The following is a 14,016-nucleotide window of genomic DNA, read 5'->3' on the forward strand; positions in this document are numbered from 1 at the left end:
TTTGGGTGTCTAACCACCACCTGAAGTTTTTCTGATTGCTGCAGACACCTTTGACATATTTGTCATCAGTGCCATAGCCCAGATGTGGCATTTGACTCAGGGCTCACTACAAGTTCTCCTATCCAGCCAAATGTCTTGAATAGTCTTTTCATATAATAACTGGCAAACAGCCTTTTCTTCCAGTGCTCATGGCTAAAATTCTCTTGAAACAGGATTTAAGTTCCTCAGGACAGAGAATATCTCCTTTTTCTGTTCCTACATTAGCTCACTAGCTGACACTCTGCTCTGTAACTGAGGCTTTTAGGCATCATGATAACAATGCTAATATTAACACTAATACTAATAGCAATCAAGCTAAATACCCCATTACAGTCAATGGTAGGAAAAAGGAAAAAAACCCAGAATGTTACTTTGAGGATCTTTGAGTACCACATTATTATTCTCTTTAAGCTTTGATATCAATCAACTCAGAGAAAAGTTTCTTGAAGTCTTTGTTCAGTTGAGACAGACCATGTTAAAGCTACAAGAAATTCAGAGTCCTTTAGTACCTCCAAACCTTCCAATGCACTGTGACATCTTTCAGGCAATATATTTAAACACATATTATTGCTTTAAACACATATTATTGCTTCTTACTAAATGAAGCAAGATCACTATGGATTATTTCAGTGAACCATAACCAATTTACTTGGCCCTAGTAATAACGAAGCAATGGTTTTTCTAGAGTAGGACTTAACACGTTACTTTTCTTGTTTTTCCACCATTGTCAATCTGTCATATGACTATTTCACTTCTATTTCCACATGCTAAGAAGCAAAGCTGACAATTTCACAGAACTCCAAGTTTAACAGTATAGATCTGTGCATCACTATCCTGCTGTTTCCCAGTTTCCCAATATTACAAGTTAAAAAAGTCTCAAAACCAAAACAAACTCACAACACACAAATCTGACATTTCTAGTCAAGCATTTATAACAGAACTGGTATTTTATGCATGAATACACACACAGGTTATCACTGCAAGACAACCTTTAGTTCAGAAGATGAACAATTATGCTCTTGTAGTAGGTACAACAAGAGCATGGAAAAACTAAACTTGGGATTGCACCAAGAAATTAATGAGATTTTGTTTTCTTCAAATTACATTTCAGGAAATATGCTCATTGTAGAAGAGATGCCATAAAACATTTGTTGTAAAACACAGAATTGGTACCAGAACTTCAGACTGGAGGATGATTTCAGTGTGTGTCACTAGGCTTCACAATTTAACCCCCTGTGTACTTTGACATTAAAGGAAGCAAAATTGCATTACTGCAGAAGATTGACATCAAGGAAGAAATTACACCTGAACCTTTTACATAAGTAGGAAAAAACCTCCAAGATTTCACTTCTTTAATATAACAGTGATGAAACATGAACAGCTGTGCAAAGAGAAAGTAGCTCAGCCTTTACAGGCAAAGGGGATTCCCATCTATACAGCAGGTGCCATGAACCATAAAAACCAGACATGAAACCCAAAGACAAATAAAAATACAATAACATCCCAAGAGAAGTGCACAGGAGCACTTAACTCACCTCCTGACCAGACTTTGCAGAGTTTTCTGAATGGAGAGATTCAATTTCCCCTTCAATCATTGCAGCTTCTAGGCACTCATGCAGATCTTTAAAGCCATTAACCTGTAGTGGATACTGGCCAAACATTTCTGTGTTTTCAAATTTTTTACCTTCACATGAAAAATTAAACAGTTAATGTTTTAGAACAAAAAATTTACCTTGAAAAAAACTCTTTCTATCATAGGTCAATTGATCTATTCTACTAAACAATATCCACATTTTCTTATTGAATTTAATGATATGTTAAAAGACAATTTATTCAAAAATGTTGCTCAAGCAATATTGAAAATTACTGTATTTTCCTCTTCAGCCCACGTTTATATTTTTTTAGCATCTTTTGGTAATAAGCAAAACTGAAAGTTACTTGGTACCACAGACATATGGGAAGTTTTACACATATAAATCAAAGTCCTCCCCTGCAAATAGGAGCTTCATAATACAAATGTATATTGTATCAGCAAAGTCAGTGGAATTGCTGGTATGAAAGAGCCCTTTGTATAAGTATATTTTGCAAAAATAAGCCACAAAAGAGAACATTCATTTCTGTCCTGAAAACAAGATTATAATTTGGTAACACTGTATAAAGATGTAAGTGCAAAACTGAGGACAAATATGGACGACAAGTGATTTCAACCTAGAAATTCAATTTATTTCAACCTAAAGTCAGTAACAAGTCTTGCATCCCCTAGTTTCTTTTCATTTGTTTGATTTTTACAAATCTCAGTTAAAATGAGAATAAAAGGGATGAAAGTAGCTAAATATAAAGAAGCAAGAATGCTACTAGCAAGAAATCTGCAGAATGGTTCTGAAATCTGACAACAACTCAATAGAAACATGTTCAAGGTCACAGAATAACCTGGAAGCCACTAAAAAGACTACACCTGCTTCATTCAAATGCAAAAGTCATTCCCTTGGATGGGAGGCAGAATCACCAACATTAAAATGACTCAAAAATACTTTCATAGCCTTTTGGAAATAGAGAACAGTACGATTCTGTAGATCTACTAATTGCACAAAAACAAGGTAAAGGGAAACTTGTTGTACAGTGTCTTCCTCCTTAGCACTCTCTCTAACACTGCCCTTGAGCAGGTTTCTACTGACTTGTTTTCCAACAAACTGTACTTGTAGGAGGGTGAGTTTTCCATATGAGACATTGTGCATAAGGAAATGCTGTAACTGAAGGTTTAAATTGCATTAAATGAATCAGAGGGAGCATGAGAGAACAGCTCAGTGAAACGCAGTATCTTGCATTCTGGTAAGTGGTAACAGTGCCCCAGTAATTTCTTCCAAGCATCTCCCTCAGCACTAACTCCCAAACTTGCCTCTCACCCCAACTCCTGCTGCACTGAGAACATACACTCAGCTCCTGAAGGTTATGAAAACAGTTTTTGTGGATCCCTACAGCTCACTGCATTTCTCCTCAGTCTCATACCTCACCAACCATTTGTCACAGACAAATTTATATATGTGTGTTCTCCATATCTGCTTCTGCAGAAGCAGCTAGAATCCTAAAAATGCATCAGTCACCCTTGTGCTTGGACAAGCACAGATCAGACATGACCAGAGAAGTCCAAGTAAATTCTGATGCATACCTTCAAGTACACCTACTGCTAGAAATCGTCCATAAAACAACTCCACCATTGGGTTCTTTGGTTTCTCTCCATCCCTAAAAGAACAGAAGCTGTGTTAGTGCAAAAAAATCCAAGTCAAAGCTACAATCTTTGATTTATAAAACTATGAATTCTTCTCAAATTCAGAGTTCAGAATGAATGAATGCAGAAGTTTAAAAACTTCTGAATTCATTATAGAAATGATGCCCATTTTACTGTTATTTTATTTTTGTACTTTCCTCTAATGACGATAACAATGATTCAGATACTTGCAGGGAAAACTATATTCTGAAAACTAATTTTCAGAAGCGGTTCATTTTAAGACAATCTATGCAAACCAGATTAAATAACAATACAGTTTAAACTGTACAAAACCCTTGTAAAAACTGTTTCTTGAAACAGTATAGAAAAAAATCATGTGTTCAAAAGAGTTTCCAGATGCTCACGAATACAAACAATGTGTATTTTCTTCTGAGATGAGAAAGAGGAGCAAGGTTTTGAAGTACTTTAACTACAGGATCAAAAAGCAAAATGGCATTAAAATAAAAAAAGCCTAATTGGCTACCTACAAAACACCTCTCTATTTTACTCTTTATATACTCTGGACCTCATGGAGCTAGATTTCTAATATGAAGTAAGAGGGTGAAAAAAGACAATTTGTGGAAAAAACCCGAAAGTATTGATATGTATGGAAAAAATCATACCTGAACTACAACAAGTTACAGAGTCAAATTTTTTTCAGCCATACGGAGAATTGCATTTTTGGCCATTTGTTTTGCTTTTCTCTCATCTAAAATGTTCAACATGCAGAGCTAAGAAAAAATCTTACCTCTCTTCTTCAGCTTTAATTTGGAAGGCATCTTCAAGCCAATCTAATAATTTGTGTGTAAATTCACTAACGTCTTGCTGTTAAAAAATAAAGTGATCAGTACACATTTGCAACAGAACACAACAAAGTGTCACCTTACAAGAGCAGTTTAGCAGAATTCCCTTCCCCCTCCACCAGTGTTCCAGAATCACACAATGTCTAAGACTATGCCATGATTGTTTTTTTTATGAGTGGCTCTGGTGTTCCTCAGCAGTGACACTGTCCTGTGATCCTTGTTACTTGGGCTCAGCTTTCACACCACGCTAGTCCAAAGGCATCTCTTGAATCCCATTGTTCAAGCCCTTTGGTATCTAGCAAGTGGTGACTAATATTACTTTCATCAAGCACTAAATTCTGTGTGCTATTGTAATTAAACACCTCAGCCACATAACCTCATGTTATGAAACAAAGCATCTGAAGAAATAGGATATTTCTCAAAAAAAAGGCAGAATATACACATTAAGATTTGAGTAATAATCCTGAATATTAATATTTAGATCAGCCAAACCAGTATCCAAACAAACAGTATAAAGGCATTGTACATTAACAGTACAGCCCTGGGTGTACTGTTAGATCAGAATAGTATTTCTCCTTCAAAAACTCCCAGACTTAGAAGCTAAACTAAATCCTAAAAGCAAGAATGTTTAACTATTAGTCCATTTCTAAAATAATAGAAAGAATGTGTATTGAATAAAATAGTCCTGTTGTATGGAATTTTTTTTCATCTTTCTTCATTTTTTTCATGTAACCAGAAACCACATAAGTTCAAAGACTGTGATAATTAGAAGCTGCTTTTCTGCAGAAATTCTGTTGAAATTCTGTTGTCTACGGTAAGTATTTGCTATTACAATATGGCTATATAAAAACATGCAGAAAATTGACTGAATTTACCTGTTGGGAATCATTTGATTTAAAAGCATCTTTAAGGATTTCAACTGCTCTTGATGGATCAACATATTTTCTCTTTGAACCAACTAGAAGTGCAAACAGGTACCTCAATTCACGCATGAAAGGCAGATTCCTATGTTCCTGTATGTGAAGAATAAAAATATTTAACAAAGTGGAAACAGAAATCTACTGAACAGAAATGTTACCCAATAACCTGAGTCATAATAATATATATGGTTATTTGCAGTACTACCAAGGTAATGCTGCATGCCTTTTACTTGTCAATGTTACAAAATAATGCGGTTTTCTGAGAAGAAAATTCCATTTCAGAAATGAAAGGTACCCTGAAATCGTATCTAGATGATACTGTTTGTCTTGAAGAGGGCCTGCATTGACAACTGGACAAGCAGAGATGCATTTAGCACAGAAATGTTTCTCTGGAGACTTACAAAGCCTTAAGTAACACCCTGCAACAATATGCATTATTTTATTGAAATTAGTATTCCTCTGTACCTCTAGAAGAATTTCTTGTGAGCCTACACACTACTCAGCACCTTTAAGCTTATTCTTTTCCTGAAGACTAAACTTCTAAGGTCTAAATTAACCTTTCTTATTTCTCTTGACATAAGTAAAATGGCCTGCTCTTGTTCCTACCCAGCTTTGAAGTACAGTTCATGTGACTATGGCATTCTTTTGCTGCTTTCCAGAAGAGAAGAAATACTTTCTGCCTGCATGATGAAAAACAAATAAACTGAAATACAAATACCATAGATTAAATCACAGGTTACCAATGCTGCAGAGATTGGGTATCTGCTCCTGAGTAGATAGTTGGCAAATACTTGTGAAATTAAACCCCACGAAATATCCACTTGTGTTTAGAACAAAGTATCATTCAAAGGCACCACAGATGTCTGATACTGGTCAAACTGGAAATACTTGATGACAAACTATTGCATATGCTCATCAGACAGCAGACTTGTTTAGTCACTCCAGGAGGCATAAAGCTTTTTATATGTAAAATATGGTTTACTTCAGATTGCAAAAGTGCACAGTGAATTCCATGTGTTCCACATAATACCTAGGAAATACTTCTAGCCATGTAAATCTCTGAATTTAACTTGCTCTTCTAGTCCACCTTGCAAAATACCTGCCAGTTATTAACACTGCTCACAGAAAAGGCTGCACTTCAAGTGCCACTCTAATTCAGCATCAAATCATCCTAATTTAAGAACAAAATCAGTCTCCCATTTAGATACTTAAAGCATAATATAACAACAAAAGAAGGAAACAAACTGCAAAAGTTGTATTTTTCTTGCTGTTTTCTTAAAGTTTTCTATTAAAACAAATGGAATTTCAATTTTTAGATACATTTTATAAAGATGCTTCAATATCACTGATAGTTCACATGCATAAAATAAATTATTAACCACAGAATACTATTTTTATTCAATCTGAAGTACATAGGCATTATTATAAAGTACATAGTACATTACTGCATTACCCAAATTTACACTACAACTTTGGCAGAGTTTTAGCCAAAGTTAGCTTGAACAACTTAGCTTGAACAACTGCCTACCAATGGAAGTAGAATTACTCAGAACAAATATCTACAAAGGCTACTAAAGTTCTCCAAAACTAGGGAAATCCTTGCTGCTTTTGAAAAAGCTCAATTTAATGCAATAGACATGACCCTTGACCAGAACTAACCCTAAAATCTTCAAAATAAGGTGGGTCAATCCCTAAGATAAGGTACTGAGTTCCACAAAAGGACTTGCACATCAAAACAAAGAACTGATAAAGTGAACACAGCATAGCATACAGTCCTCACCTCTAAAGCATCCTGTACATGCACCAACACAAAATAAGCTTTTAACTAAGCACTGCATGGAAATTTCATAATCTAAAACATTCTCCATTTTATCACCTATCCTTCCTGCATAAATAATTCCTTAATACATGTCAGAATAACTTATTATTATAAATGCTTTTAAGGCAGTATAAATATTTAATACATAGCAAACACTCACTATGGCAAATCAGTTTGCCAGGAGAGTGAGATAATGGTAATATTACAATAATATCAGAACAGGTGGAAGGATGTGCTAACCTGGAGTGTAGTAACCCCTTTTCTCTGATAATAAAATGTTTCCTAAAGATATCACTGAGGCCAAATATTTAGCTGGTCTCAGTGTGTACAGGAAAAAGATCTGTTCATGTGACAGCAAGAGCCAAGAGAACTGGGACAGCAAAGAAGCTGCAGTAACTACAGAGAACTGCATTTGTTCTATAGAAAGAAACCAAGGAAGACAAATTATTTTCAAATTAAAAAAAGGAAGATCAAATCAAAGATTTTAAGTGTATGCCCAAATCCAGAAAATCAAAGCCCAATTAAGCTGAGACAAATAGGGTGGGGCTGTTGGTTGTTTGGGGGTTTTTTGAAGTAAAAATTTATACCAGTGGCTTCTGGATCAAAAAGTTTACATGCCAAATTATTCATAGCATTTGGATTCAATATATTGATGGGAAAAAAACAAACATCCTGCTCTGTAATATTCCCTGAAGTACAACCACATGCTTTAATTCTAAATCAAGAGATTGTCATGACCCCAGCATTAAACTGTAATTCCTACCAACTGGAAGAACAACAGGATATAAACCCAAGTATTCAAAATTTGGGATTATTAAAACATATCCTTTATTAGCAAGGAAATTTGATCCTGGAGAATGTCAGTCACATATGGTAGTTAATATTTAAAAAAAAAACCAAAACCAAAACTGAGGCAAAATAGTTTTAAAATAAGTAAGCCATCAGAAGTAAATTCCAGGGCTTTACTTTTTTTTTCTACTGTCAACTGGTAACTTATATTACAACTCTGAATCAATTTGCTTCTAATTGCCTTCACTTACAAAGAAATAAAGGCACCATATTTGGGGGCATGCATGCTCATGTCTTCTGTTCATCTAAATTCCAACTAGCGCAGCGATCCCTTATCCTAAATTCTCCTCAATCCGCTTTCAGCTGTAGATAACAGAGCAGTATATCAAGTCATAATGTTACTTCATTCTGGAATGTAAGTTAACAAAGGAGAGGACACAAACTACTGCCAGAGATTCCTTCTAGCAAGGTTTCTGCCCAAATCCATGTACTTGCCTGGTGTCACACCATTTCTCACGAACTTATTGCCTGTCATGGTCAGAATTTCTAAAAGAAAGCACTTTGGAAGAGCTAAAGGCATTTGGCTGCAAGTGTCAATGCTTGGGCAAGACGTTTATGAAGCCAACAGCTTGTTATCAGCTATTTCATACCACTTGGCAGATGGCAATTGCTTTTTCCATGCTGAAAAATGAACACAGAATTTCTGAGTACTGAAGAATATTACTAAAACAAATTACATGATGAAAAATTAAATGCTGAGCAGAAAGTCAATCTAAAAATATAAATAAAAAAATGTAGTGCAACTATTTGTAAAGCATGACTAATCTTTCTCATTAAAATACACTGCCCCATCCCTACCTTGTGTTGGGAACACTATCCATGTTTTCTTTTCACACCATCTCATGACCTAATGCAAACATGCTTTGCAACCAAAAAAGTGACCTCCTGCACTTTGAATGTGGAGAGGAAAGAAGGGGGTAGGGCAGGAGAGAAATTATCCAGGCCTGACTGGACATTCAACTTCCCTTTTATGGAGCATACCCAGAGGTTTAGAAAATGGACACTGTCTTCTCTTTTTTTTTTTCTTTTGCTTCTCTAATTACAGCTCTTACTTTTGATAGTGAACATTCCAGAGAATCCTGAAGGGACAAACAACTAAGAACAGGCTAACAACACACTTGCTTGTTTAAATCTGACAGAAAGGGGCAACAGGAAGTACTCTAATTTACTGTGAGGGTGGTGAGACCCTGGCACAGGTTGTCCAGAGAAGCTGGGGATGCCCCATCCCTGGGAATGTTCAAGGCCAGCTTGGATGGAGTTCTGAGCAACCTAAACTAGTGGAAGGTGCACCTGTCCATGGCACAGGGGTTGGAAGAAGTTAATCTTTAAGGTTCTTTTCAACCTAAATCATTCTAATTTTGGGTATGCAAAAATTCATTGCTCTATAAGTCCCTGCTAAAAACCAGGGACAAAACATCTTCATACAGCCACTTCCTTTTCCATTTTTTCCTTCCTATTTCATAGCATGGAAACCACAGGGCCCCCACTGCATTTGTCCTCAAAGGAGGCCCATGAAGGAAGAAAAACTGATCTGTCTTGTCCCCCACTCCATGACCACTCCCCCTTGCCAGTCTGAAGCCACACAAAACCTAAGGTAAGGCCTTTCCCTCCCCAGTCCTAATGAGTACCAGGGTAAGCATGAGAAAATTTATACTTATAATCACCTCCTAAAAAAGCCAGAAGAGACAAGCTAATGAATGAAAGCTCAACGTCAGATCATGAGTGGGAGGGAACTGGAATAAAATAAATTTGCTAAGACAAGCTACACTCACATGAGAAATGCTCTGCCTCTCTCAGCACCCTGCCCCATACTCTGCTGCCAGGCTGATGCCATTTATGTAAGATCCACAGCAGGAAGCTCAGAGAACTGTTAACTGGCACCTCTAAAACCCACGCTGATATGAGCCACAGATTCAAGCTAAATTCAAGTACAAGACAGAAATGCCCTCATCAGCCATGAGAGAAAATCAGCTTCTCCTTTTACCTTTTGGTTTCGGGGTAAATCTTGAGCATTTGCAGGAGGATTGAAATTCAAAACTAGTCTTCGAAACTCCAGTAGGTTAAATAATGACTGAAAAGAAAAAAATTAAGAAAACCTTTAAGCACTTCTACAAACAATACAAAACTCTTCCAAATAAGCCTTAGCAAAACAAATGAAGTGTCAAACACATGCAGTGTTAAGTTTTGTTTCAGAAGGCAGAGTATTGCTAAACATATTTTCACCAGAAGACAATTACTTTTGCCAAGAAAACAGCATAATAAAAAAACAACTCTGCACTTAATCACATAAAAGGAACAATAATTTTACATAATAGGCAAATTACATTTTACAACAAGAATTTTATGAATTGTATAACTGTCAGTTTTCAAAATAACACGAAACACTGTTTAGCCATCTAAAATTTATCTTGTAGGCCCTCTATCATCTACTCCTAAGTGCACAGAGAGTACATCTCTGCACGTGAACCTAATTCCACTTGCATTAGCTGAACATTTTGCATTCTGTCCTCTCTTCCCATTCCTACAAGAGCTGAAGGATGCACATTAGAGTAAGGAAATTGGGCTATACAACTTTGCAGGTAAGGGACTGATAACATTCCCACTTTATGGACATGTGAATAGACAGGTGTCTGTCTGTCTAGGACATGAAAACAGGTGTCTGCAGGCACACCCACAAAGAACTCCACAGTGCCTGGAGCCAAGAGAGTACAAGAGCAAGATGACTCTGGGCTGCAAACAGTAAAAGTCCAGTGCATTGGGCTGAGGACTGGAGGCCTCAGAACTTGTGGAACTGCAGCACTGCTTTTCTGTACAGACAAAAAGCATCTTAACTAAAAATCACTACATTACAGAAGAGCATTCTGATGAAGGCAGGGTAGGAAGAAAGGTCTGAAGTACCTTAAACATGCTCATCAGAAAAGCACAGGAAAGATCTGCCTTCCTATTTGTATTTTATTTGGTTTATAATCTATAATTAACTCTCCTCCAACTTCATCACATATCTTAGCTATTTGTTTTGGAAAGGCAGAGTTTGCTTACCCCAGCAATAGACTTTGATCCCAGAACTTGTCCTACCCATGTAAAGACTTATGTCACAGATCACATCAGTTTAATAGGTTTTCAACACCACAGGGCCAAATAAGCGAGACACAAATTGTGAAGAGGCTCTGCACTTATTCCAGCAATTTAGAACATATTGGTAGGAAAATAAAAATAAAATACTGCCAATGTTCCTGATTCTCCTTGTGAAAGAGCCCATAAGAGTCTAACCTTTTCCCACATCCCACAGTATACAGCATCCCCAACAAAACAAAGAGGCTTCCATTGGCACATTTCTTTTTAGATTTAAAAAGTATCCAAAACATCAGCCAAAAAAAGACCTCTCTGACTTTGCTGAATCAAGGCAGACAACTGACACAAACTTTTTTCCTATTTTGCTGTTCAAAATACATGTTCCCCTTTTATCCATCCTTGCAGAGAAGGGAGATTAAAACAGAGTCCTTTGTTTACTTACTCAAAGCATAGAAAATGTTAATATTTAATTCAAGTGTCAGTCTAGAAGCTGATACTAATTGAAGTTATGTCTCATGATGTAACAGAATTCCACTGGTGGGCTCTTCAGCAAGCAAAACATAGCAATGTTTTATGTACAAAATAAACCAGCTGCTGAAATATAATGTCCAAAGGCTGAATTCTCTCCATAACTAATCCAAGTGCCATCAAAATGCCAAGCAGCTGAGCAGGCCAATTTCATAATACAAACACACAAATTATGTACAGAAAACTGTACTCAAGTTTAGCATTTTTGCCTGTCATTCAATCCAACAGGTTTTTCACAAAAATTCAGTTTCTTAAATTCAGAAGTCTACTGAACATAATTCCATGCTCTCTGACTGACCTGAACAAACCCATCTGTGCAATCTCCTGAGAGTAATTAAGAGGATTGTCCAATTTGCTCTTTTCTTCTTCAACCTTGAACTATTCAAAATTTCTTATGCAAGATGTTCAGTTGTTAAACTTCTTGCCAGAAAAGCTTACAACGTGCATGGCTGTTGTGAGATACCGCAGAACCCTCACAGTTTATGTGCTGCCAACACCACTAATGGACACAGGACAGGACAGTGTCATGCTGTAGCTCTCCTATAGTCAGCTAAACCAACTTAAGGAAACTTAATCAACTTAAGGAAACTTCTACCTTCATTTAAAAAGATCATTTCCCAGCGTAAGTGTAAACAAGTGCCTGAAACCAACTGTTTTAGATACAGTATCTCAGTGAGGAACCTGCAGCTTTTCCTGAGGTAAGGAGATAAAAAGGAGCTCACCTAAGCCCAGCAGGGATCTCCCAAGACCAACCACCCCAGAGCCAAAAAGTGGAAAAGCAAAACACTTTCTAGTTTGCTGAGCCACCTGTCAAGGCTCCCTGCACCCAGGGTAAGAGGCCCATGAGGCAGAAGCTGCTCTTCTGCAGCCACCAAGAGACAAAGCTGAGACTGTCCCTGGCCCAAGTGCCACACACTGGCCCTAGCCTAAAGCTCCCAACAGATTTGCTTTCCAAACACACTGCATGGAGCAGCACCTCACCTCTCACCCACTTGGCTTCAGCTACACTGAAGGGGTAAGAGTCCCAGTGCAAGAAAACAGGCTGCATCTAAAAGGTGGACACTTCACATCTACAGTCCTTGATCAAATACCTTTACAATTGACTAAAGTATGCAAAACTTATGTATGAAAGAAAAGCACTCTACAAGGTGGGTTTGTGGCTTTTTTTTTTTCTCAGTTCATTTAAACAATTTAAAAGCTGTCATCTGGAAACCTGACTGAGCCAAGCTAAGTTATACCAATTCAAATTGCCATGAACATAAGCAGACAGTATGGACATAAACATAAACAGTATTCTTACTGCCTTGTATTCTGTCAGAACAGAATACAGAAGAACAAAAATCCAGTCTCAGTTTAAGGCATTCACACTAAAAATACTGAATAATGAATACAAGACATTGTGGCTTTCCCCTGCTATAGGTGGTATTTTCAGTCATACCAGAGAGAACTAGGTAGAGCTGTAGCTTCTATACTGTAAGATACTAAAACATTCACTTTTATGAGTAATGTTTACTTACATTCAGTTCAAACACAATTTCTGAATCTAAGTTGCCAGGGTTTCCCTTAAAACACTCTGCTTTATCCCTTTTTCCCCCCCTTAAAATTAGGATTATCAAACATAAGGACCTTGCCAAAATTTAGGTTGACTGAATAAAGAATTTTTAACATTCAAGAACAGTGATGAAGAATATAAACAGAATTAGTGCTGCAAGAACATAAATTAGTCAATATATTAAACCTATAAATGCCAGGCATGAAACACAGGTCATTAAATGCCACCAGCAGAGTCCTAAATTAATAAAGTTACTGACACCAATAACAATTAAAGAGTAGGAAAACACTGCTTCTGAGTCTAGGTACAAGATGACCCAAGAAGCTGCTGCAGAGAGCTTCAGACAGGCTCCTGGTGGATTCTTGCAAGTTTGTAAGCATTGGGAACTAAAACCAGCTGTTTCACTAATAGATTAATGAAAACATTTGGTTCTCTCTGACTTCCAATTTTGTATTTGTTTTCAGCACTGAGAACAAAAAAACAAGAAAAAGGCAAAAATAGTCCACAGTAACTGTGCATTTTTAATATGCATCACCTTTATACAAGTTTGCATAAGACCATGAACAGGCATACAGCTTCACATTGAATTTGAAAAGGTTAAGCTTGGAAAGACAGAGGGAAGGCACGACAGAAGGAAGAAACCCAAAAACTAAATATATCTACTAGGACAGCTTGAAAAGCAACTCTTGGCAAGGGAAAAGAAAAGCATGCATTCCTACAGAGCTCCTAAACAAATTCCTTTAGGTACTGGCATTTAGCTAAAACATGATCTTGCATGAGTTGAAAATTTATCTGTATTAGCACAGCACAACACTCATTTTCCTCATTTAGTCATCTGCAGCCTTTTATGCACTTCAGTTTGACATTTATTTATTTATTTCATTTTTTCTTTAAAGCCACAAAGCCAAGACCATATCTACCTTCATTTTGTGTAACAAGCAGAGAGCAATTTTAAATAGTGAATACATCATTACTGTTCTAATAATAAAAAGCAAAAATATAGCCCTATGTCAAAGTATATTATTTGGAATAGTTTGCCTCTACCAACATGAAAAATTAGATTTATGTTCTTACTTCACTTTATAAACAATTTTGGTGATTTAAGGAGCCAGTTTTAATGAGGTAGACTGAGTATTATTAGGGTTAACATTTGATTCATGTTAATAACT

At 36.7% G+C, this 14,016-nt stretch overlaps 1 protein-coding gene across 3 annotated transcripts in view; it reads right to left on the reverse strand.

Moving 5' to 3' along the window:
• Window positions 1–14,016, reverse strand: part of USP25 (ubiquitin specific peptidase 25) — an 88,700-nt gene that overhangs the window by 29,485 nt on the left and 45,199 nt on the right. For all 3 annotated transcript variants that reach the window (XM_071433678.1, XM_071433676.1, XM_071433677.1), the window contains 5 exons: window positions 9,680–9,766; window positions 4,983–5,120; window positions 4,053–4,129; window positions 3,206–3,279; window positions 1,575–1,723 (listed from right to left, as the gene is read on the reverse strand). In XM_071433678.1, coding sequence (XP_071289779.1) covers window positions 1,575–1,723; window positions 3,206–3,279; window positions 4,053–4,129; window positions 4,983–5,120; window positions 9,680–9,766 — 525 coding nt within the window. The remainder of the gene's footprint in view (window positions 1–1,574; window positions 1,724–3,205; window positions 3,280–4,052; window positions 4,130–4,982; window positions 5,121–9,679; window positions 9,767–14,016) is intronic.

Source organism: Agelaius tricolor, unplaced genomic scaffold (assembly GCF_023055355.1).
Source record: "Agelaius tricolor isolate 1412-34295 unplaced genomic scaffold, bAgeTri1.0.p SCAF_9, whole genome shotgun sequence".
NCBI classification, from domain to species: domain Eukaryota; kingdom Metazoa; phylum Chordata; class Aves; order Passeriformes; family Icteridae; genus Agelaius; species Agelaius tricolor.